The 26,871-nt window shown below is 40.8% G+C and overlaps 1 protein-coding gene across 3 annotated transcripts in view; it reads left to right on the plus strand.

Moving 5' to 3' along the window:
* Positions 1-25,867, plus strand: part of homer1b (homer scaffold protein 1b) — a 104,160-nt gene extending 78,293 nt beyond the window's left edge. For all 3 annotated transcript variants that reach the window (XM_020476575.2, XM_020476569.2, XM_031807980.1), the window contains 4 exons: positions 1,808-1,964; positions 2,085-2,195; positions 8,490-8,570; positions 20,466-25,867. In XM_020476575.2, the coding sequence (XP_020332164.1) occupies positions 1,808-1,964; positions 2,085-2,195; positions 8,490-8,570; positions 20,466-20,654 (538 nt within the window). In that variant the 3' untranslated portion in view covers positions 20,655-25,867. The remainder of the gene's footprint in view (positions 1-1,807; positions 1,965-2,084; positions 2,196-8,489; positions 8,571-20,465) is intronic.
* The last annotated feature ends 1,004 nt before the right edge of the window (positions 25,868-26,871 follow it).

The following is a 26,871-nucleotide window of genomic DNA, read 5'->3' on the forward strand; positions in this document are numbered from 1 at the left end:
CCTTTGCTGTTGTTCTGGGATTGATTTGCACTTTTCACACCAAAGTACGTTCATCTCTAGGAGACAGAACGCATCTCCTTCCTGAGAGGTATGACAGCTGCGTGGTCCCATGGTGTTTATACTTGCGTACTATTGTTTGTAAGTGAAATAACCTGTAAACAATTTTTGGAAAAATGACTTGTGTCATGCACAAAGTGGATGTCCTAACAAACTTGCGAAAACTATAGTTTGTTAACAAGACATTTGTGGAGTGGTTGAAAACAAGTTTTAATGACTCCAATCTAAGTGTATGTAAACATCCGACTTCAACTGTAGTTAGGTTGTTTTTATCTTTCTGATCTTTGGGAAAAATAAAAAGTTGTGGAGCCAAAGGAATTGCTTGAAATAGATAAAAGAAAGGTGGACTACTGGATTTTGAGATATGAGGGAGTCAAACCCGAATCTGTCAGGGCATCATAGGTCAAACAGTCCTCTAAGACTGCTTTAAAGGGAGCAGTCTAACCTAAGCGACACTTAACAAAACAAAGTGTCTCATGCCTTCTCTCTGCCATTTCTCAAAACAAAAGGCATATCTTGCAAGATGTTATGTGAAATATCACAACAAAAGTCATATCTATCAAGATGATATGTGAAATATTATGTATTATTCATTTGAAAAGTAGCGAAGAATAGCTCCACCTAAAACAGTAACGCTAGTTAGTGAAGCCTAACTAATGTTAACGTTACAGTATGGACAGTCCAAAATAGCTGTAGATTATCCACAACATAGGGTCTGCTGCTAGTAGCTACCAAGTAACAAAATGGCCCATACATATAGCGTTAACGTAGTATACCATCATACGTTTATAAACCAATAAAGAGCATGAGCTGGCCCACATCCAGAGAAAATGATTTAGTGTAGAGGTGCTGACTAATGGTGAACAAACTGTAAGCTATAAAACAACGCTGGTTGCACACTCTATGTATAAACTCCCAGTAATTTATTGGGTGAACCACCAAAGTTTCAGCGTCACTGTGCCTTCTTCAGGGTAATGTCATGAATGCTTGAACCAGGTTATGTAGACAAAACAGTGCAATTAGTGCAACCAATGACAATAGTGAGAGGTGTGTCATAATTATTAGGTTGATTAGAATGAATTGAGTGGAACTGTTAAAAGACAATAGTTTACAGCATATTGAATATATTAGGCTATTGCTAGCATTAGCATAAGATTAGCATCAATATACAATATTGTTTAATTACATTTCACATATATATTTAATTGTTTACAATTTCATTACATTTTTGTTACATGTAATCTTTTGGTTCAACCATAGTGCACAATAAGCATCATCAACAGGGGGAACATATTGGGTGTACTGTATAAATAATATATTAATTTATAAGACTTGTTCATAGAAAATATAATTCAAATATCCCCCAAAAAATGTGACAAAGGAGGAGGAATTTGTATACAAAACAAATGTGACTATGAATGAATGTCGCCGACAACTATCTAAAGGTGACTTCTATCACAAACTGAATTGTAACCCTAGCCTACAATTCCAGCATAATATCACATCCACAGTGGAAAGCTGTTTGGAATCAGGACAAATCAGCAACAAAGAATGTGAATTCTTTTTTTTCTCATTTTGTCTGTCATGGTTGAAGTGAACCTATGATGAAAATTACAGGCCTCTCTCATCTTTTTAAGTGGGAGAACATGCACAATTGGTGGCTGACTAAATACTTTTTTGCCCCACTGTAGTATGTTACCTTTTGTTCTGTTCTTATAAAGTAATCATGTTAATGTGTCCTCTTTCCCAGCCCCTCCATCAATAAGCACTGGGAGGCAGAGCTATCAGCTCTAAAGGGGAACAATGCTAAGCTAACAGCCACTCTGCTGGAGTCCACAGCTAACGTAAAACAGTGGAAACAACAACTGGCTGCCTACCAGGAGGAGGCCGAGAGACTCCACAAACGGGTGAGGAGGCAGAAGACATGGGAGAGAGATGGGAGATGGGAATGGTATTTGTTCAGTTTATGTGTGTATCTTATTTCTGATTTATTTTGTCTGTGTGTGTGCGCGTGCATGTGTGTCTAGGTGACTGAGCTAGAGTGCCAGAACACCCAGACCCCTGTGATCAATTCCCAGAAGATGGAGCTAAACCAGACCATTGAGGAACTGGAAAGCACTCTGAAGGATAAAGAAGAGGTACGTGTGTGACATATTTGGAGACACCTATTTTATTTGATCTTTATTTTAGCATGGAGTCCCATTGGGACCAAGGCTTCTTTTCCAAGGGAGCTCTGCATGAACACAATTTACAACATTTACAACATTCAACCATTAAACATAATGAGAGCGTACAATACTACAAGCAATTTAAGAAGCAAACACATTCCCTAACAAAGAGGTTAGAGGTCCTCAATTAACCTCTAGTGACACCCCATCCCGTGAACGGGACCTTTGTCATCATCTGACACTAATTAGCATAACGCAACGGACATAAATATTACTAGAAAATATTCCTATTCATGAAAATCACAATTTAAATATATTGAGACACAGCTTAGCCTTTTGTTAATCACCCTATCATCTCAGATTTTCAAAATATGCTTTACAGCCAAAGCTAGACAAGCATTTGTGTAAGTTTATCGATAGCATTTTTATCGATAGCATTTTGTCCAGCTAGCAGCAGGTAACTTGGTCACGGAAATCAGAAAAGCAATCAAATGAAATCGTAACTCCCAGTTAGATAGCAAATGTTCCTATTTTACGCAAGAATCTCTCTGGGAGCATCAGGTGACCACTTGCGCAATGTCGCCGCCTACGGGTATTCTTCAACATAAATGTGTATAACTACGTCACAATGCTGTAGACACCTTCGGGAATACGGATAAAGAGTAATCTGGTTGATAACCCATTCACCGCTCAATAGGGACGCATTGGAACGCAGCGCTTTCAAAACATGAGGCACTTCCGGTTTGGATTTTTCTCAGGCTTTCGCCTGCAACATCAGTTCTGTTATACTCACAGACAATATTTTTACAGTTTTGGAAACTTTAGAGTGTTTTCTATCCTAAGCTGTCAATTATATGCATATTGTAGCATCTTGTCCTTACAAAATATCCCATTTACTACGGGAACGTTTTTTTTCTCAAAAAATGAAAATACTGGCACCTAGTCACAAAAGGTTATTAACAACTTGAACTGCTCTAGAGGCACCAGAGCATCAAGGTGCAGAGAGCTCTGCATATCATTCCATACATAGGTTGTAAAATAACTGAATGCAGATTTACCTATAGTGATCATTGTGACATCTAGCATTAGCCATCCCTCTGATCGTGTCTGGTGAGGTGAAAGGTAAGGTAAGGTAAGGTGAAAGTTTGCACAAGAGGGCTTTATAAACAAAAAGAGAGCAGGGCATTGATCTATGAGACTGGAGATGGCCAACCTACTTTCTGATACAGAATGCAGTGATGTGTACTGAACCTATCGCCTGCATTAAAGCTTGGTGTGCTATGACACACTGGGTCCATTGCCTTCAATACAGTGGTAGCTGCATTCATATAGACGATATAGTGTAAAGCCGGAATGTCAACTGAACAATTTGTTTTCTACTATTTAATGAAGCTCATTATAATTCTTAACTTTTAACTAACCCATCAATATGATTTTTGGAAGATTGTCGACAATCCAGATACCCAGATATTTATAAGCAGGGTAACGTTCAATGCTATATTCACCAATTTTTCACATTTGTGTTTTTTAATCAGAAAATATTTATGGGTACCTTCATCAGTGTGTAAAATATGACTGTTCTCAAATTTGCTTATTCATACATTTTAGTATGAATTAAAATGGGTTTTGTTGCAAAATGCTATATATTTATTGTTTAGCTAGAATGGAATGTTCGTATCCTATATATTTGACTGTGATATCTGGTTGTCTAACCTAGCGACCTTAAGATGAATGGACTAAAGTCACTATGGATAAGTGCATCTGCTAAATGACTCAAATTATAAAATGTAAATATTTTACATACAGATCTCATGTTACTGTATTGATACACACACACGCATACCGACACAACACACACACACACTCAAAATGCACATACACACACACTTTTACACTCATCATTTGCCGATGCTACTCTGTTCTTTATTTTACTACTATTATTATCTATCATGATGCCTAGTCACTTTACCCTGCCTTTATGTACATATCTACCTCAAATACCTCGTACTCCTGCACATTAATCTGGTACTGCCTGTAGTGCCTTCAGAAAGTATGAATACCTCCTGACGTATTCCACATTTTGTTGTGTTACATTCAAAATGGATTGAATTCATTGTTTTTCTCACCCATCTACACACAATAGCCCATAATGACAAAACAAAAACGTGTTTTAGAAATGTTTGCAAATGTATTCAACATGAAATACAGAAATGTCTCATTTACGTGTGTGTTTACACCCCTTGAGTCAATATGTTTTAGAAGCATCTTTGGCCGCAATAACAGCTGTGAGTCTTTTGGGCTTTAAGAGCTTTGCACACCTCGATTGTACAATATTTGCCCATTTGTCTTTTTAAAATCCTTTAAGCTCTGTCACGTTGATTGTTCATAATTGCTAGACAGCAAAACTTGAAGTATATTTTCAAGACGATTTAAGCCAAAACTGGAACTAGGCAATCTCAGGAACATTACATTTTGTCTTGGTAAGCAACTCCGGTGTAGATTTGGCCTTGTGTTTTAGATTATTGTCCTGCTGAAAGTTGAATTAGTCTCCTAGTGTCTGTTGGAAAGCAGACTGAATCAGGTTTTTCTCTAGGATTTTGCCTGTGCTTATATCTGTATTCCGTTTCTTTTTATCCTAAAAAACTCCCTAGTCCTTGCCAATGACAAGCATACCCATAACATGATGCAGCCACCACCATGCTTGAAAATATGAAGAGTGGTAATCAGTGATGTGTTGGATTTGCCCCAAACACAATGCTTTTATTTTTATCCCCCCTCATCTCTCCTGTAACTAATTCCCATTGCTGTAAATGAGAATGTGTTCTCAATCAACTTACCTGGTAAAATAAGGGTTAAATATATATATTTATAAAAAGATGACTTATTGAAGGCACTGTATCCCAACCAGAAGTCATGAATTACAAGCAACATCTGCACTGAGCTAAGAGCTTGAGCTTCCTCTTTCAAGGCGGAGAACACTAATTCGGACTATGACCTCGGAGCAATGAAAACAGGCAATGGCATGTCTTGCAAACTATCACGGATTACAAAAGGAAACCCAGCCGCAAGCTGCCCAGTGACGCGAGCCTACCAGAAGAGCTAAATGCATTCTTTGCTCGCTTCGAGGCAACCAACACTGAACAATGCATGAGAGCACCAGCTGTCCTGGATGACCTTGGGATCATGCTCTCCATAGCCGATGTAAGACCTTTAAACAGGTCAACATTCACGTACTATCAGGAGATGTGCTCAGATTATATGCTGACCAGCTGGCAAGTGTCTACACTGACATTTTCAACCTCTCCTTGACCCAGTCTCTAATACCTACATGTTTCAAGTAGACCACCCTAGTCCCTGTGCCCAAGAACACCAAGGTACTGTAACCGGTCTCAATGATTATAGCCCTTAAGCACTCACATCTGTAGTAAGAAATAGCTTTTAAAGTCTGGTCATGGCTCACATCAACACAATCATTCCAGAAACCCAGTACCCATTCCAATTTGCATACCGTCCAAACAGATCCACAGATGACGAAATCTCTATTTTACTTCACACTGCCCTCTACCACCTGGACAAAAGGAACACCTATGTCAGAATGCTGTTCATTGACTACAGCACAGCATTCAACACCATAGTGCCCTCCAAGCTCATCACTGAAGTAAGGACCCTGGGACTGACAACCTCCCTCTGCAACTGTATCTTGGACTTCCTAACAGGCCACCCCCAAGTGGTGAGGGGTAGGCAACATATCCTTTCAATACGGGGGCCCCTCAGGGGTGCATTCTTAGTCTCCTCCTGTACTTCCTGGTCATCCACGACTGCGTGGCCGTGCACGACTCCAACACTATCATTAAGTTTGCTGAGTACACGATGCTGGTAGGCCTGACAGTGTGATGCCAGGACAACAACTTCTCCCCCAATGTCAACAAGACCAAGGAACTGATCATGGGCTACAGGAAACAGAGGGCCAAGCACGCCCCCATTCACATTGACATGGCTGTAGTGGAGCGGGTCAAGAGCTTCATGTTCCTTGGTGTCCACATCACTAATGATCTATCATGGTCCACACACACCAACGCAGTCGTGAAGAGGGCACGGCAATGCCTCTTCCCCTATTACTGAACAGGAGAACTTGAGAACTCACATCACTGCTTCATGATCAGATTCAAATAAAAAAGTTATCCAATGCTGCGGAGGTGCAGCTTAAAGTTATTTACCTGAGAGAGTCAATAAACGCAGAAGCCTCTTCAGGTGTGTAGTTTTTTAGGCGATCCGTTGACCATAATCTTCAATGTGGCCGGGTACAGCAGTGCGTTGTCCATCTTCATTTTCTTGATTCGATCCTTCACCTCATCAAATGCCTTGCGTCTTCGTATAACCGCTGTGGAATAATCATTGAAGAATGAGAACCTTGGACCTTGACTACCATCAGAACCGATACGTCTGGCCGCATCCATGACGCGTTGCTTGTCGGTGAAGTTGTGGAACTTTATAACCACTGGCCGTGAGCGCTGGTTGGGACTGGGTATCGGTGCTTGAGAGCGATGGGCTCTGTCCAGCTTCACAAGACCAGCCTTAGTGTCCATTTGTAGGTAGCCATAAAATATTTACTGAACGTGTCCCTTTAGAACTTTCCGGGAGTCCCACAACACGAATATTGCATCTGCGTCCTTGATTATCCAAGTGGTCAATGTACTCCGCTATTTTGCGCACCTGTTTCTCAAGTGCCTTTATCTTAGTGTCCATTGATGTAGTTGAAGTTTCCACAATAGCAATTCTTCCTTCCACCTCATCCACACGCTTGACAACCCTCTGTAGTTCAGCTGAATGGCCTGCTATTGCTTCCAAGACCGTTCCTATCTTAACATCGATCACTTTAGTAATGTTATCCGTAAGACTTTGAATCACCAGGTCCATTGTGCCTGGATCCGCAATGGTGTTAGCTTCGCTAAAGTTAGCTAGCTCCTCCCGCACATCTACAGGGGTGGTGGTTTTGGTCGAGTTCTTAGTAGTTCTGCTGGTCATGTTGTCGGAAATCTTTGAGAAATAGCCGTGAAGACTCACTGTAGGATAACTTATTTAGCAAATTCTACCACTTTTTCAAGCTAGAAAATGAATATAAAAAGAGAAATTAACAAATGCCACGGGAGCTGAAAAACAGTGTTCTCTCTCAGGCGCCATTTTATCCCCACTCCAGACATTGATTTTTAATTGAATCAATAAAGGATTTTGGTGTGTTCCATTGAAACATTAATAAAGTACAGTATTTCTCACATGTTGGTATTTTTTGTTTATCTCTATAATTGTGTTGTTTATATTTCTTTTAAATATTGTTTATGAAGTGCCAGTAATTTTGGAGCCCACTGTAGACAGGTGTGTGTCTTTCCAAATCATGCCCAATCAATTGAATTTACCACAGGTGGACTCCAATCAAGTTGTAGAGACATCTCAGAATGTTCAATGGACATTTTGAGTTTCATAGCAAAGGGTCTGAATTTGCAAATAAATTCATTAGAAATCCTACAATGTGATTTTCTGGATTTTTTTCTCTCATTTTGTCTGTCATAGTTGAAGTGTACCTATGATGAAAATTACAGGCCTCTCTCATCTTTTTAAGTGGGAGAACTTGCACAATTGGTGGCTAAACTAAATACTTTTTTGCCCCACTGTATGTCAATAAGGTATTTCTATTTATAATACATTTGCAAACATTTAAAAAAAACTGCTTTCGCTTTGTCAATATGCGGTATTGTGTGTAGATGGATGAGGATTTAAAAAAAATGTAATACATTTTATTTAAGGTTGTAACGTAACATAATATAGGAAAAGGGAATGTCACTTCCACTAAAGTCGGCTCCTCTCCTTGTTCGTTCGGCGATCTACGTCACTGGCTTTCTAGCCATCGCCGCTGCATTTTATATATATCCATTTGTCTTGTCTGGTTTTCATACACACCTGGTTTTCATTTCCCCAATCAATCTAATTGTATTTAACTCTATATTTCCCATCATGTGTTGTGTGTAATTCGATGGTTTACTTTATTGTTCTGTGTTTTTGAGCGCGTTTGTTTTGTTGTGCTCCCGTTTTGGAACTTTAATAAAGTGCACTTTATTTATAATACTCTGCTCTCCTGCACCTGACTTCGCCTTTAGACACACCTTGACAGGGAAGGGGTCTGAATACTTTCCGAATGCACTGCAATGCAAATAACAATCTGTAACCATGTGTATCTTGATTCTCTGAAACTCCCTGTCTCACCCACAGGAAATGGAGCGGTTGAAAGAGGAAGTGGAGAACGCTAACGAGCTGCTAGAGCAGAGACACTCCTTGACACAGAAACTACAGGTGAGTACATTGTACCAGTTGCTTTAGCCAAGGCAGCAGCTACTCTTCATGGGGTCCAGCAAAATGAAGGCAGTTATACAATTTTTTAAACATTACAATACATTCACAACAGATTTCACAACACAAGTTGTGGATGATGGATGATAATTATTTGGAAAAATAGCAACTTTACAATCGAACTGTTAGGAACACAACAGCACCAATGTGCATTTGTTTATGTTTCACATCAGTAAGCAGCCCATAACACCCTGGACCAGAGCTAGCTGTAGCTAATTTAACAAGCTTTGAAAACACATCTTACTTTTTTAAAGTTAATAACTCCAATGTGAACATACTTAATATATCCTTACACTAGCCTTAAAAAACATAAATCTATGCTACTGCCACATAGGGATGAGGTGTGGATGTGGTAGTGTGCTGTCTATCTATGTGCATACACTAAACTACCCCATATATAATAACAATTTTCTCTCATTACAACTCTCTCTACCTATCTTCTGATTTGCACAGTATGTTTTGTAATTAGGGATCAATTCAATCCGTAGCGTGTAAGAGCTGCGTTGTTGCATGATTGCCATACAAAGGCATGTTTACTGCGTTTGCAGAGACTGCATTCACGGTAAGCGCTGCATATGTCGGCTCAATCGAAAAATGACCTTTAAATTTCAACCGTATGATGCGGATCTTCAGCGCTACGGATTGAATCAAGCCCTTAACCATTAACCTATATTGTAACAGTAGTCCCATTGAGACCAAGGTCTCTTTTGCAAGGGATCCCTGCATCTCAACAATTACACAACAATTACACAATCAAGGCAGTATAGGAGCATAGAAAATACAAAACACAATCATGAAAAACAATCACATTCCTATGTAAAGAGGTCTTCAACCAAAAATCTGAATTGCCCAAAGGGCACCAATGCATCCAGCTGTAAAGTAACAGAGTTGACCGTAACAGGGTTGAACATTTCAGCAATTGAATACAGGGTTCACAAAAACAATGTATATGTTCAAACATTTTTTGCCTGTATCTATGGGTAACAGGGTTGACGTGTTATGCTCAACCCACTCACAAAACACCAGAAAAAGAGAAGAACCAGCCCACCTGCTTTTACACTATGATTAGACTTTTAGCTTCAATTTTAAAAATGAATAGTTTCATATTAAAATGAGAGTTCAGTTCACGTAACAGGGTTGACCTTAAAATTAAGGATAGACGTAAATGAATCACTAACCACATAAATAATCATCTTCAGAAATGACTGTCAAAGAAACAAAATAATTAGTGCTTTAACATGGAGAAATATTGTGGTTAAGTGGGTTAAAATCACAAACGAGAATTGCACAGAGGGACATATATAAAGTCTTGGCACTTTAGGAAGTCTTTATTCATATAAATAATCTTGATTTATTGACTCATGTGGTCTATATTAAAAGGCACTTAATTTAATATAACAGGCTTTTGAAAATCCATATTGGTGCATGTCTACTTAAAATATCAAAGGGACGCAAAAGGCACTATTTTTGTGGAATGACCCTTTTAGCTAAAGTAACAGACGGAATTTCAAGTATTAGCCATCCCTTTTATTTTTTTAAATTTTTTAATTTAACCTTTATTTAACCAGGTAGGCTAGTTGAGAACAAGTTCTCATTTGCAACTGCGACCTGGCCAAGATAAAGCATAGCAGTGTGAACAGACAACACAGAGTTACACATGGAGTAAACAATTAACAAGTCAATAACACAGTAGAAAAAAAAGGGGGGGGGTCTATATACATTGTGTGCAAAAGGCATGAGGAGGTAGGCGAATGATTACAATTTTGCAGATTAACACTGGAGTGATAAATGATCAGATGGTCATGTACAGGTAGAGATATTGGTGTGCAAAAGAGCAGAAAAGTAAATAAATAAAAACAGTATGGGGATGAGGTAGGTGAAAATGGGTGGGCTATTTACCAATAGACTATGTACAGCTGCAGAGATCGGTTAGCTGCTCAGATAGCTGATGTTTGAAGTTGGTGAGGGAGATAAAAGTCTCCAACTTCAGCGATTTTTGAAATTCGTTCCAGTCACAGGCAGCAGAGTACTGGAACGAAAGGCGGCCAAATTAGGTGTTGGCTTTAGGGATGATCAGTGAGATACACCTGCTGGAGCGCGTGCTACGGATGGGTGTTGCCATCTTGACCAGTGAACTGAGATAAGGCGGAGCTTTACCTAGCATGGACTTGTAGATGACCTGGAGCCAGTGGGTCTGGCGACGAATATGTAGCGAGGGCCAGCCGACTAGAGCATACAAGTCGCAGTGGTGGGTGGTATAAGGTGCTTTAGTGACAAAACGGATGGCACTGTGATAGACTGCATCCAGTTTGCTGAGTAGAGTGTTGGAAGCCATTTTGTAGATGACATCGCCGAAGTCGAGGATCGGTAGGATAGTCAGTTTTACTAGGGTAAGCTTGGCGGCGTGAGTGAAGGAGGCTTTGTTGCGGAATAGAAAGCCGACTCTTGATTTGATTTTCGATTGGAGATGTTTGATATGAGTCTGGAAGGAGAGTTTGCAGTCTAGCCAGACACCTAGGTACTTATAGATGTCCACATATTCAAGGTCGGAACCATCCAGGGTGGTGATGCTAGTCGGGCATGCGGGTGCAGGCAGCGATCGGATGAAAAGCATGCATTTGGTTTTACTAGCGTTTAAGAGCAGTTGGAGGCCACGGAAGGAGTGTTGTATGGCATTGAAGCTCGTTTAGAGGTTAGATAGCACAGTGTCCAATGACGGGCCGAAAGTATATAGAATGGTGTCGTCTGCATAGAGGTGGATCAGGGAATCGCCCGCAGCAAGAGCAACATCATTGATATATACAGAGAAAAGAGTCGGCCCGAGAATTGAACCCTGTGGCACCCCATAGAGACTGCCAGAGGACCGGACAGCATGCCCTCCGATTTGACACACTGAACTCTGTCTGCAAAGTAATTGGTGAACCAGGCAAGGCAGTCATCCGAAAAACCGAGGCTACTGAGTCTGCCGATAAGAATATGGTGATTGACAGAGTCGAAAGCCTTGGCAAGGTCGATGAAGACGGCTGCACAGTACTGTCTTTTATCGATGGCGGTTATGATATCGTTTAGTACCTTGAGTATGGCTGAGGTGCACCCGTGACCGGCTCGGAAACCAGATTGCACAGCGGAGAAGGTACGGTGGGATTCGAGATGGTCAGTGACCTGTTTGTTGACTTGGCTTTCGAAGACCTTAGATAGGCAGGGCAGGATGGATATAAGTCTGTAACAGTTTGGGTCCAGGGTGTCTCCCCCTTTGAAGAGCGGGATGACTGCGGCAGCTTTCCAGTCCTTGGGGATCTCAGACGATATGAAAGAGGTTGAACAGGCTGGTAATAGGGGTTGCGACAATGGCGGCGGATAGTTTCCCTGCGACTGGGTATGGTATCTCGTACGTTAGTAGTAGCAATGTTAGTAGTAGCAATGTTAAGTAATGCAGGAGTTTTTGCAAAAAGGCTTTATAAATTAACAGGATGCAAAGTTTTCACCTATGCAACATCAAACAGGACTATCCTACTTTATGATAAAGGAAGCAGTGATTAGTGCAAAACCTTTCACCCATGATAAAAACAAAGTGCACTGTGGTAAACTGCAGTTCATTCAAATGTGAGTTCATTCAACCTTTGATTGGATGTAAATTGCTACTGATCTGATTGTTCATCTATTCATTCTCCCCTGTGAGTCGAGAAGCAGGTGCAGGTGAATGTCACACACCCTGACCATAGTTTGCTTTGTATGTTTCTATGTTTTGGTTGGTCAGGGTGTGATATGAGTGGGCATTCTATGTTGGATGTCTTGTTTGTCTATTTCTATGTCTGGCCTGATATGGTTCTCAATCAGAGGCAGGTGTTAGTCATTGTCTCTGATTGGGAACCATATTTAGGTAGCCTGGGTTTCACTGTGTGTTTGTGGGTGATTGTTCCTGTCTCTGTGTTTTGCACCAGACAGGGCTGTTTTTGGTTTTCCACGTTTGTTGTTTTGTTAGTTTATTCATGTACAGTTTCTTTATTAAAGTACAATGAAGAACAACCACGCTGTATTTTGGTCCGCCTCTACTTCACCCCAAGAGAACCGTTACAGTGAAACAATTCATAAAAAAACATGAAACAAGACAGCGTGACAGTGGCGAGATGACAGGAAACAATATCAACTGGAAAATGAACATAATGGAGGGACATATAAAGGGAGGTAATGAGGACGGTAATGGTGTCTAGGTGTTAATCATGATGATCTGCAGGTACGCATAATGAAGGATGCCAGGTGTGCATGATGATGAATCCCAGGACCAGTGGTTAGTATTCCAGTGTGTCGCGCGCCGGAGTAGACGTGACAAGCTCTTTTTTAATATTATCCATATAAAGTACCGTTTAGCAATCTGTATAAACACATCTTTGCCACAACAATAGGCTACCTGGTGATTTCGTTGATCATTTTTATATTTCAGATAGGCCTAGGTGTTTGGGTCAGTTATAATGTTATACCTCATTGGTACTGGCTATATGTCTAAAGTTAGCTGTAACAATGCAGTACCTTCAATACTTATGGGATGACGATGTAACATATTCTGGCAAATTAATTCTATATTTGTGAGGAAGAAAAAGGCTAGAGACAGATCATGCTTTCCATCTGATCCTGCAACCTCCGCTGCATAAAGCTGCAATAAATAGGCCATGGTGGCAAAGTAATTACAATATAGCTATTACACACTGGAATGGTAGGGTGTGCAGAAGATGAATGTGCAAGTAGATACTGGGGTGCAAAGGAGCAAGATAAATAAATAAATACAGTATGGGGATGAGGTAGATTGGATGGGCTATTTACAGATGAGCTATGTACAGGTGCAGTGATCTGTGAGCTGCTGTGAGCTAGTGAGGGAGGTAAGAGTCTCCAGCTTCAGAGATTTTTGCAGTTTGTTCCAGTTATTGGCCGCAGAGAACTGGAAGGAGAGGCGATCAAAGGAATAATTGGCTTTGGGGGTGACCAGTGAGATATACCTGCTGGATCGCGTGCTATGGGTGGGTGCTGCTATGGTGACCAGTGAGCTGTGATAAGGTGGTGCTTTACCTAGCAGAGACTTGTAGATGACCTGGAGCCAGTGGGTTTGGCGACGAGTATGAAGCGAGGGCCAGCCAACGAGAGAATACAGGTTGCAGTGGTGGGTAGTATATGGGGCTTTTGTGACAAAACGGATGGCACTGTGATAGACTGCATCCAATTTGTTGAGTAGAGTGTTGAAGGCTATTTTGTAAATTACATTGCCGAAGTCGAGGACCGGTAAGATGGTCAGTTTTACAAGGGTATGTTTGGCGGCATGAGTGAAGGATGCTTTGTTTGTGAAATAGGAAGCTGATTCTAGATTTAAATTTGGATTGGAGATGTTTAATGTGAGTCTGGAAGGAGAGTTTACAGTCTATCCAGACACCTAGGTATTTGTAGTTGTCCACATATTCTAAGTCAAAACCGGTCAGAGTAGTGATGCTGGACGGCCGGGCAGGTGCGGGCAGCGAACGGTTGAAGAGCCTGCATTTAGTTTTACTTGCATTTAAGAGCAGTTGGAGGCCACGGAAGGAGAGTTGTATGGCATTGAAGCTCATCTGGAGGTTAGTTAACACAGTGTGCAAAGAAGGGTCAGAGCTATACAGAATGGTGTCGTCTGCGTGGAGGTGGATCAAATAGTCACCAGCAGCGAGAGCGACATCATGGATATAAACAGAGAAGTGAGTCTGCCCAAGAATTAAACCCCGTGGCACCCCCATAGAGACTGCCAGAGGTCCGGATAACAGGCCCGCCGATTTGACATACTGAACTTTATCGGAGAAGTAGTTGGTGAACCAAGCGAGGCACTCATTTAAGAAACCAAGGCTGTTGAGTCTGCCAATAAGAATGTTGCAATTGACAGAGTCGAAAGCCTTAGCCAGGTCTATGAATACGGCTGCACAGTAATGTCTCTTATCGATGGCGGTTATGATATCGTTTAGGATCTTGAGCGTGGCTGAGGTGCTCCCATGACCAGCTTTGAAACCAGATTGCATAGCGGACAATGTATGGTGAGATTTGAAATGGTCGGTAATTTGTTTATCAAGAGGTTAACTTACCTTTCAAAGACCTTAGAAAGGCAGGGTAGAATAGATTTAGGTCTGAAGCAGTTTGGGTCTAGATTGTCTTCCCCTTTGAAGAGGGATATGACCGCGACAGCTTTCCAATCTATGGGAATCTCAGACAATACAAAAGAGAGGTTGAACAGACTAGTAATAGGGGTTGCAACAATTTCGGCAGATCATTTTAGAAAGAGGGTCCAGATTGTCTAGCCCGGCTGATTTGTAGGGGTCCAGATTTTGCAGCTCTTTCAGAACATCAGCTATCTGGATTTCGGTGAAGGAGAAGTAGGGGAGGTTTGGGCAAGTTGCTGTGGGGAGTGCAGGACTGTTGACCGGGATAGGGGTAGCCAAGTGGAAAGCATGGCCAGCCGTAGAGATGCTTATTGAAATTCTCAAATATTGTGGATTTATCGGTAGTAACAGTATTCCCTAGCCTCAGTGCAGTGGGCAGCTGGTAGGAGGTGATCTTGTTCTCCATGGACTTTACAGTGTCCCAGAACTTTTTTGAGTTTGTACTACAGGACGCAAATCTCTTTTTGAAATAGATAGCCTTAGCTTTCCTAACTGCCTGTGTATATTGGTTCCTAACTTCCCTGAAAAGTTGCATATCACGGGGGCTATTCGATGCTAATGCAGAACGCCACAGGGTGCTTTTGTGCTGGTCAAGGGCAGACAGGTCTGGAGTGAACCAAGTGCTATACCTGTTCCTGGTTCTACATTTTTTTAATGGAGCATGCATTTTTAAAGAATAACCAGGCATCCTCTACTGACGGGATGAGGTCAATGTCATTCCAGGATACCCCGGCCAGGTCGATTAGAAAGGCCTGTTCGCTGAAGTTTTTTCGGGAGCGTTTGACAGTGATGAGTGGTGGACGTTTGACACTAGGCCCATTACGAATGCAGGCAATGAGGCAGTGATCACTGAGATCTTGGTGGAAAACAGCAGAGGTTTATTTGGAGGGCAAGTTAGTTAGGATGATATCTATGAGGGTGCCCGTGTTTACGGATTTGGGGTTGTACCTGGTAGGTTCATTGATAATTTATGTGAGATTGAGGGCATGAAGTTTAGATTGTAGGATGGCCGGGGTGTTAAGCATGTCCCAGTTTAGGTCACCTAGCAGCATGAACTCAGAAGACAGATGGGGGGCAATCAATTCACATATGGTGTCCAGGGCATAGCTGGGGGCAGAGAGTGGTCTATAGCAAGCGGAAACGATGAGAGACTTGTTTCTGGAAAGGTGCATTTTTAGAAGTAGAAGCTTAAATTGTTTTGGTATAGACCTGGATAGGAAGACAGAACTCTGCAGGCTAACGCTGCAGTAGATTGCAATGCCGCCCCCTTTGGCAGTTCTATCTTGGCGGAAAATGTTATAGTTAGGGATGGAAATTTCAGGGGTTTTGGTGGTTTTCCTAAGCCAGGATTCAGACACGGCTAAGACATCTGGGTCGGCAGAATGTGCTAAAGCAGTGAATAAAGCAAACTTCTGTGAGTCCATGTAATGTGTGGCTATGTACTAAACAGCCAAAGATTTAAAGACTATAGGCTGGTTTATAAACTCAGCAAAAAAAAGGAATGGCCCTTTTTCAAGAACCTGTCTTTAAAAGATAATTTGTAAAAATCCAAATCACTTCACAGATCATCTAAAAGGTTTATACACTGTTTCCCATGCTTGTTCAATGAAACATAAACAATTAATGAACATGCACTTTTGGAAAGGTTACAGATGGTAGGCAATTTAGGTCACAGTTATGAAGAGAGGCCTTTCTACTGACTTTGAAAAACACCAAAAGAAAGATGCCCAGGTTCCCTGCTCATCTGCATGAACATGCCTTAGGCAAGTAGGCGTGTGGACTGCAGGGCCAATAAATTGCAATGTCCGTACTGTGAGATGCCTAAGACAGCGCTACAGGGAGACAGGATGGACAGCTGATCGTCCTTGCAGTGGCAGACCACGTGTAGCAACACCTGCACAGGATCGTTACATCCGAACATCACACCTGCGGGACAGGTACAGGATGGCAACAACAACTTCCCGAGTTACATCAGGAACGCACAATCCCTCCATCAGCACTCAGACTGTCCGCAATAGGCTGAGAGAGGCTGGACTGAGGGCTTGTAGGCCTGTTGTAAGGCAGGTCCTCACCAGACATCACTGGCAACAACATTGCCTATGGGCACAAACCCTCCGTTGCTGGACCAGACAGGACTGGCAAAAAGTGCTCTTCACTGACGAGTTGCGGTTTTGTCTCACCAGGGATGATGGTCGGATTTGCGTTTATCATCGAAGGAATGAGCGTGACACCGAGGCCTGTACACTGGAGAGGGATCAATTTGGAGGGTCCGTCATGGTCTGGGGCGGTGTGTCACAGCATCATTGGACTAGGCTTGTTGTCATTGCAGGCAATCTCATCACTGTGTGTTACTGGGAAGACATCCTCCTCCCTCATGTGGTACCCTTCCTGCAGGCTCATCCTGACATGACCCTCCAGCATGATAATGCCATCAGCCATACTGCTCGTTCGTGCGTGATTTCCTGCAAGACAAAAATGTCAGTGTTCTGCCATGGCCAGCGAAGAGCCAGGATCTCAATCCCATTGAGCACATCTGGGACCTGTTGGATCGGAGGGTGAGGGCTAGGGCCATTCCCCCAGAAATGTCCAGGAACTTGCAGGTGCCTTGGTGGAAGAGTGGGGTAACATCTCACAGCAAGAACTGGCAAATCTGGTGCAGTCCATGAGGAGGAGATGCACTGCAGTACTTAATGCAGCTGGTGGCCACACCAGATATTCACTGTTACTTTTGATTTTGATCCCCCCCTTTGTTCAGGGACGCATTACTCAGTCACATGTCTGGAACTTGTTCAGTTTATGTCTCAGTTGTTGAATCCTGTTATGTTCATACAAATATTTACACATGTTAAGTTTGCTGAAAATAAACGCAGTTGACAGTGAGAGGACATTTCTTTTTTTTCTGAGTTTAGTTGTCGCAGTGACATCATGAACATTGTCATCCGCCTTCAAATTTGTGTTGTCGTTATGAAAAAGTAGAATCACAAAAAATACAGGCTTCATGACATCAGCAGCCTAGTGTACAAAATAGCATAACTAGTGTATTTTAACACCAATAAACCCAACCGTTTAAAAATGAATTTAGTATATGTCAATCTAGCAAACTAGGCAACTAAATGTAACTTTCTAAACAATGTTTTAGTTCATTTCTAGCTAGTTAGCTAGAGCTTGCTATCAGTTCATATAATGACCATATATAGCTAACAATGTCTTCACTTTAGCTCATTTGTCTTCATTATTACAGGAAGATAAACTCACAACAAGATCGTTATTTAGTTAATGGCGAGCCATGACAAAATAAAAGCAGGGCGTTCTACTTGTCACGCCCTGACCATAGAGAGCTTTTTATGTCTCTATTTTGGTTTGGTCAGGGTGTGATTTGGGTGGGCATTCTATGTTCATTTTTCTATGTTTTGTATTTCTTTGAGAACCATACCCGGCCAAAACAATCAGGGACAGCTGTCTATCGTTGTCTCTGATTGGGAACCATATTTAGGCAGCCCTTTTCCCACCAGTCTTGGTGGATAGTTAACTTTGTTTGTGGCACATAGCCCTTAAGCTTCACGGCTGTTTTGTATTGTTTATTGTTTTTGTCGGCATCATCCTAAATAAAAGGAATATGTGTGCTCACAACGCTGCGCTTTGGTCCACTTCCTTTGACGGCCGTGACACTACTAGAGAATTTTAGAACTTGAACACTGTCTCAATGGCCTAGTGTTCGAAAATTTGCTCTGGCTACATACTCCGCAGAATAACTGATACATTTGCGAACGCTCAACACCTGTTTAATATGGCCAGGGTGTCAGTAAAAGTTGGCAAAAAAAGTGTAATTAAATTGTTGCCAGCAGCACAGTTATTCACCAAAGGTCTGGATAACATGAAAACAGCCTAACCAGCTCTGCTAGTGCGAGTAAAATGGTCAGAGTGAGGTGTTCTCTCAGTTGTATCTGGAAGTTGCCTAATCATTGGCCAGAGCATCCAGTGTCACTCTAAACAAAGTGCGAAATGCTCTGAATTTACAAATGGACAATCTGACAATGCTCTGAATTTACGAATGCCCAGAGCACACTCTGAGCGCACTCTGGCACTGCAGTTTGAATTTATGAACACACCCGTTATATCCTAATTTGACTTTGATGCAGGTCATGTTCTTCACATTACTGTCTCTGGTAAACACATAATATATCAAATTAAATCTAAGTTTATTTGTCACATACACATATACAGAAGATGTAGTGAAATAGTTACTTGCATAATGGAGTATTTTGTTTAGACATGTAAGTAGCTAGCTAAACAATTAACCATAATCCCAACTCATAAAGTGGCTCTGAGATACGAATAATATTACTACACAGATCATACACGTAACGTTAGTTAGCGAGGCTGTCAGATAATGATAGCTAGCTAACGGTGCGCTTTAACTTGAAAGGAAAATGACTTTCTTAAATCTATCTGAAAATGTAGCAAGCTAGACTATCTTACCTGTATACATGGTTGGACACTTCTCCCTCTCTGTCACGGATGCCATGTGTGACCTATACAACAGCCTTCTGTGTGTTCTCTTTTCGACTCCCTCTGTATATTTGCAATCAAATGGCAGAATTATATCCTTAACTATCATACTGTAATTCCACTGATTTCAAAACTCGGTCCTCCAGAAAGTGAAGAGCAACTTTTGCAGTTCTACTACGTGATATCTTTCAAAAAAGTGGCGTTAAAAAGGATTACCTACACATACTGTTCAGCTCATATTATAGACAGACATGTGCCACATGGCAGACCAATCCAAAGTCATCTCTCGGAATGTCCAGCCCATCCATTATCTCAGCCAATCATGGCTAGTCGGAAGGTTCCAGTCTTTTTCCAATGGCTAAACCAACTAGACTGGTAAATTAACAATTTTATTCGTATTTACAGATGGCATACAAGTTTGCTATTAAGACACATGAAAGTTCACATGTTCCAGAAGGAATTTCCGCCCAAAACTAAATATGATTAAATATGCAAAATGCATCTCCTGTTAGGTAGTGATGCATAGTACCCCTAGTTTCCCGAAACAAGTCACGTATGATCCTGCTTGCTCTGGACTCCAGAGAAGTGACAATGTGACATGATATCCCTAATTGATATTGACTGCTAACATGAATGACTTTCAGCTCAAAATGCAGGTGAAAAACACAGTTTATTTCTGATTCTTGCGTTGTGAAAATCTGTCACCGTTTATGGCTGTAATGATAGCCTACATTTGCGCAGCGATTGTGCACACGTGCACGTGCGCAGGGTCACAAGCTTTGAATCACTCTTTTTTGGTGGTCACGGGTCAAAAAGTTTGAAAACCACTGAACAAATTGCTGATTTGCTGAAATGCTATAGGATTGGGTGCAGCGCAAAAGTGAAATTGTAGGGAGAGAGGACTGCCATAAATTAATATGCATCTCCAGCTCCCCAAAATTTTGGTGATCAAGAATATGAACTGTTTACTTATGAAGCTTTTTTTCCCAAATTAATTATTACATAATCAAAATGTGAAAAGGGCTGTCTTGTAGCCTCAATAAATAGAAAAATATTTGTTGTTGAACAACATATATCTCGACCCATTCTACTTGGGACTCGACTTGATACTTGGGCCTTGTGACTTGAGACTTGCTCACTCCCCCCTCTCTTCCCTCCACAGGAGACGGAGCTGCATGGGCGAGTGTTAGAGGAGCAGCTCCTGGGAGCTGAGCAGCGATTGGAAGAAAGTCAGGAAGAGCAGGAGAACTTCAGGAAGAGCCTAAGGACCCTACTGGAGATGCTGGATGGGAAGATATTTGAGCTGACAGAGCTCAGGGACAGCTTGGCCAAGCTCATAGAGGGCAGCTAGTTAATCACACACCACCTACCAACACACTGAATTACACAGACACACTGACCCCTACTGGCAGAGTCAGAGAACTACACACACAGATACACCACATGATTTACATGGCTCCTATAGAACTCACTGGCTCACAGCGCCCCTTAATGTTAGACATACAGAACAGCACTCTCACCTTCTGCCAGACCCATAGAACAATAATATACACTGCTGCCAGACCCACACAACAACATAACCCAGTGCTGATGACATAGAACAGCACCCCTTATTGGCTCCTAGGTGTATTGTAACTGCACCCTCTCCTTCCAAAATAACCTCCTGCAGCTGCTGCCACACTGCCCTCAGCTGTTGAACACACAGAACAGGTGCCCCATGCGGACTCTCTGAACATATGTCTGAGCAACGACATCCTTTGCAGACTGACAGAACAGCAACCCTTTCTGGTAGACTCACAGGAATACGGCTTTACAGTTAATTCATATACAGTATTCAGTATCTGGCCCATGCAGAAATAAAACCCACAAATCTAAGGTTGCCAGCACCATATTACAACACGCTGAGCTATTGAAAATCACAGAACTACAGGAGAGCCCTAAATCAACCACTGAAACCCACAGAGCAGAAGCAGGAGTCATGTCCAACACACAAACACACACCTTGGCCTAGGATTTACAAAGGCTGCTGTAAATTCGAGTACTGTTTACATTGATGTTCAAGTCTTCATGAGTATGACTGAACCTTCGCAATATGAAAATAGTATAGTATACTATGACAAGAGAATCTTCCAGAAGCATTGGTCATGCTTTATTTAGAACTCCAGGTTGCCTAGCGCTTAAGAGCATTAGGCTAGTAACCGAAAGGTTATTGGTTAGAATCCCTGAGCCGGCAAGGTGGAAATATCTGCTGTTCTGTCCTTGAGCAAGGCAGTTAAGCCCCAACAACAACTGCTCCCTGGGTGCAGATGAAGCCAATTAAGGCAGCCCCAGCACCTCTCTGTTTCAGAGTTGGGAAACTGACTCTTGACTGGGAAATGTCTTTATGGTTTATTCCTCACTTCTTATTCCACCAGCCCAACTGGTTGATTTCTCACTTCTTATTCCACCAGCCCAACCCCAGAGACCTGGGGAATGTTCCCTCTAAACTGCACGCACTTCCTCCAGGACTGCAGCGCAGAAGAAATGCCATGCTGTGCTCAGAGATGCAAGAGATTGAAATTCACTCGAGAGATTGAGTTCGCCCTATATAGATCAACGTCTTTCCTGTGATTCAATCAACATTATATCACACCCTTTTCAATGCAACAAAACAAATCAAACTCTGCAAGATTGAATCTGTGATTGTGTTGTAGGCAAGGCCAGGGCACAACGGAGTAGAATTATATTGTCTGGGGTAGCCCACAAGCATCTTTCAATCACCAAGTGAATACGCTTTTCAGATGATTTCAGATCAGAGTGCAGAGCCGTGCAAGTGCACATTTGTTGATATTCTTTGATAGTTAGTTATTAGACCAGTTACAGATAAGTATAGGTCAGCAATGGGGAGTTACTGCTTCCTACAAGAGCACAAACCTTGTAGGCTACATTTCAAGCACTTGTTGAAAGGCAAGTCAGATAAGAAGCTTTTGTCTTAATTAAAGAGCAAAGTATTTTGAGTCAGGCTTGAATATGCAAATAGGCCAATAGACAGAGGGGTAGCCTATATTGTCTAATTCTCTGTATGGTAATAGTAATTCATTTTATTTTGTGAAATGGTTTCTTCCATCATACAACACAATGCAATCACCTTTTTGGCCCATGGTGTTACAGACCAAGTAAAAAATAATTGATTAATGTCAATGTAAAAACGTTTTTAAAAGCCTCAAAGTGTAGGCCTGCATTGAACAACACATATAGGCTACTGTAGCGCATAGAAAACAAAAGCTATTTCCATGTGAAAATGTTATGGGATTTTCTCCATTGGTTGTGTTGGTAGGCCTACCATTAAGTTCAAATAGCCATAATAGCCTATTGGCTACTTTCTAAAACTGTAAGGGTACAGCCTCAGTGTTCACTGTAAATGCACACTGTAAATTGCACAGAATTCTCACAATGTTCAATTTTCAGCTCACAAGACCTAAAATTTGCTCAGTGCCCCCCAAAATTTGAGGAAACATTGGACCTGGGGTTTGGTGAAACGTTTCAGAAGGTTTCAAGCAGTTCAGAGTTAGCCCTGTTCATTTGAAAGATGTTTAAATGTTTTAAAATCTTACACATTCTGAATCCACCCTTACTTCCTCCTGAACAGAGAACTGACCTTATCTTCCTGCAAAGCTTGGGGCAATGTGTGTGTTACTGAATGGGTTCTGAACTCTACACTGCTTGAGTGTGTTGGAGTGTGTGTATGTGTCTAGAGAGACACATGCACAAAGAGGTCTGTATACACACTGAGCAAAACCAGACATTCTCTGGATGACAGACACTTTAATCTAACAATCAGGTATTCAACTCAGTGGTCTGACTCGGACACCAAGACTGCACCTCAAATGACACTCTATTCCTCATATAGTGCTTTACTTATTAAAAGATACATAGAAAGACATAGGTAGTTAGAAAGATAGATAGTTGTATATTTATGTAACTCTTCAATAAAAAAAGCATAGTATGACATTTATGCATCGGCACTTTAAAATGAAAGATAATAATATGGCTCAAAGCATAAATGCCATATGTGCAAGGAAAGAAGAAAAACTGTACCATTCATGTGTCTCTACTGCACTTTAAGGGGAATAAGGGGAAGAGATGCACCCTAAAACTCTTTGGTCTCAGAAACACTGGGTACACCCACATTAAAAAATACTATGGTTTACTATAGAATACTACCGTACTTACAATAGAATTATGTAGTAAACTGTTGTATACTGTAGAATATTATACTACACACTGTAGTATCCCTTGATCATGTGTAGGACTTTACATACTATAGAACTGATGAGGCTGGTGGGAGGGCTATAGGAGGACGAGCTCATTTTAATGGCTGCAATGGAGTAAATGGAACAGAGTCAAACATGTGGTTTCCGTATGTTTGCTGTTTGAAACCATTTTATTTATTCCATTCCAGCCATTGCAATGAGCCGATCCTCTTATAGCTCCTCCCACCAGCCTCCTCTGCTATAGAATGTTGTAGTATAATATAGTATTATCTGCAAAAAAACACTGTAGTATATACTATATAGATCAGGGGTGGGCAAATCCTGTCCTCGATGGCCTGATTGGTGTCACACTTTTTCTCCATCCCTAGCAAACACAGCTGACTAATCAAATTGTATTCTAAACTGAAGATCATGATTAGGTGATTATTGGAGTCAGGTGTGTTAGCTGGGGCAAAACTGTGACACCAATCAGGCCCTCGGGGACTGGAATTGCCCACCCCTGATATAGATACTACTAATTAAATACTGTAGTATATAATTAGCATATATCTGCCCATTCCCCAACCCCATATCCCAAATTGTGCTACCCATAAATGAGAAACCTACATGTCAAGTATGCGTTCACTACAGGGTATAGAAAACAGCAGGAGCGGTGAACTTTCTGTGCAGACCTGCCTGCCTGCCAGTCAGGCTATGGAAAATGTTAGTATTTCTCCAGTAGGTTTTCTCAAGGAGAAAGCCTTCACTTCAATGTCAAAGATAATAAAACAAAAATGCTATAATAAATACTACAGTAATGTCTGCAGAAACACTGCAATAGATACTACAGTATACTACAATTTGCAAAAAACACTACAGTGAATACTATAGTATTGTTATACCATAGTACACATAGTATTTTTTCACGTGGGCAGTTCTTCACCATGGACCTGGATTGCGATGAATACAAAATAACTGTCCTTAGTTTATATATATTTTTATATTCAGTATATATTATGTATATTAAATAAGACATACTGTATAATATAACTTTATACTTGGGCTCGGGTGTAAACAGAAAGTTGGTTAAATCTGAAAAATAATTTTCTGTTGCTTTGCTGTATGTTTTTGGATTACAGAAATCAATATCTTAATTTTGAGATGAATGATGAAAATGAAATGCTTTGCTGAGATAATGCAGAGGATATAAGAATTTGTTTTCCTATTTTGTAACTTATGGTACTTAAGTATGAGTGTATTTAAAGCTGTGAGAAAGCTGGCAATATTTTGGATTATTTAAGTATTTTTGAACAAAATTGAGGAGGCTATTTAATTAGATGTACCTCCGGTTTTGGATAATGATGCTAGGGTGTACTGCTGGTGTGATGACGCAATTGTGATGCAATATGTGGTTGTGGTGGAGATGAATTTGCCAAATTGTATGGAGAATTCAGAGCTTTGACACTATTTCAAAAGTTTTGTAATCACCATTTTGTAATAATAATACTACAGGAAGGGATCACTGTTTAAGTAAAGTTCTTAAAATAGTTTCTAGACTGACCAGCTTTGCAATGTGACACATTGGTTGAAATGACATCAGGCTGACATATTCTGGTTGTTGTATACATATTTCAGAAAATGTCCAGCCTTTTTCCAGACTTATTCAATTGGTCGTGAAAAAGACATCTTGAGACATTTGGATATCTGACATAAAAAAAACAGACTTCAACCACAACCATTACATCATTATGACATTGTATGCTCACTAGGTCATGTTCAGAAATATGTTGGGTTTAGATTTCAGGGGTTTGTTTCTTTCATTTACAGAACCATGGACATGAGAATGGACTACTGGGAAATTGTTGGGTTTCATTTTTCAAAACAGCTGATGGACTAAACTGTGTAGCTTCTTTTATAAACACATAATAGCTCTCATTGGTCTGGCTATAACTGCCATGGAGTCAATTTGTATTTCTCTGGTGGAGGTAGTGATACTGTTTGCAGAAGCATACCTTCATTATACGTTGACAAAATTGCACAGAATGTCAGGAAATTCAACACATAAGTAAAATACACAAAACACCATGAATGGAATTTTAAAATACTTAAATTAATTAACTAGGCTAAAATAATAAAACATGTCACAATTTATATTTTTCACAGAAAGAGAGGCAACTTCAGTACTCGGTAATACAAGGTTTTATTATGCTTTGAATACATATGAAAAACAGAGAAAAGGCAAAAAAGTTATTTTTTGAAAAACTATTGCTATATAAATGTGAAACCATTAAATGTTCAAATAAAGACAATTTGACCGTTTAGGTCAATCACATGGATGTATTTATTGTTGAGATTTGTTTATCATTCATTCTCTAACTGCAATATGTTGCACTTCTGAAGTGACTGACCAATCAAAATCCAGGACCCGTGTGAGAGTCCAGGTGGAGTAGGATGAAGTTGCTCCAAGACACTGATCTATGGTCAGTTTTGTGTTCCCCTCTAATTGTGCATATTCGGATTTGGAAAGAGTAAGCTGATCCCAGATTTGAGCCAATAGTCAACTTTACCCAGAGCTGCGAGTCAAAGGTATACAGTACAGTGTCATGACTTTACTTTCACTAAATCTGACTTTTTTATTTCATCCACTAATTATGTTTTGTTACCCGACTAAATTAATCATGTAACAATTAACTCATTAGGATTTGGGTACCACAGAAGGTTGTTTAAAGAGTTGCCATCTCCCGAATTAAACTATAAAAGGTATATATCTATTTCATCAATAAACAGTCATCTTATTAATCAGTACTTCTTATCATATCATCATTCTGAACACTCATAACCTCATGCATCTGTAAAAAAAAACAGCCTTTCTCATGATTCAGCACTACACCTATTGGTTTAATTATTTATTTACTATCTAACTAAAATAAGAAAACAGGATAACATACACACTTAATACCTGAGACAAAGGTCCCTAGCGGACTGACACAATATGGCATTTACCCAACCACATGGAGAGAGGGAGAGAGAAAAATACACTTATCTTCGATACATTTCAGAATTATTCTCACATTAATCATATCGTTGGCACACCAACCACCACCTGTTTGGAACAAGAAATCATGAATGTATTTATGTGTGGGTGTCCTTCTCCATCGTGTAGTCCTGAGCAGAACTACAGATTTCACTCTGTTCCATTCGCTCTTGAAGTTGCTTATTTGAAGATAAGCCAGCCGTGCCAATGGTTCTAGTGGGGTGATGAGAGTAGTGTACTACAGTGATTTGACAAGGGTAGTAGGATGGTTTGAAGAGTTTGAGATATTTTACTCAGGACAG

Source organism: Oncorhynchus kisutch, linkage group LG3 (assembly GCF_002021735.2).
Source record: "Oncorhynchus kisutch isolate 150728-3 linkage group LG3, Okis_V2, whole genome shotgun sequence".
Lineage (NCBI taxonomy): Eukaryota > Metazoa > Chordata > Actinopteri > Salmoniformes > Salmonidae > Oncorhynchus > Oncorhynchus kisutch.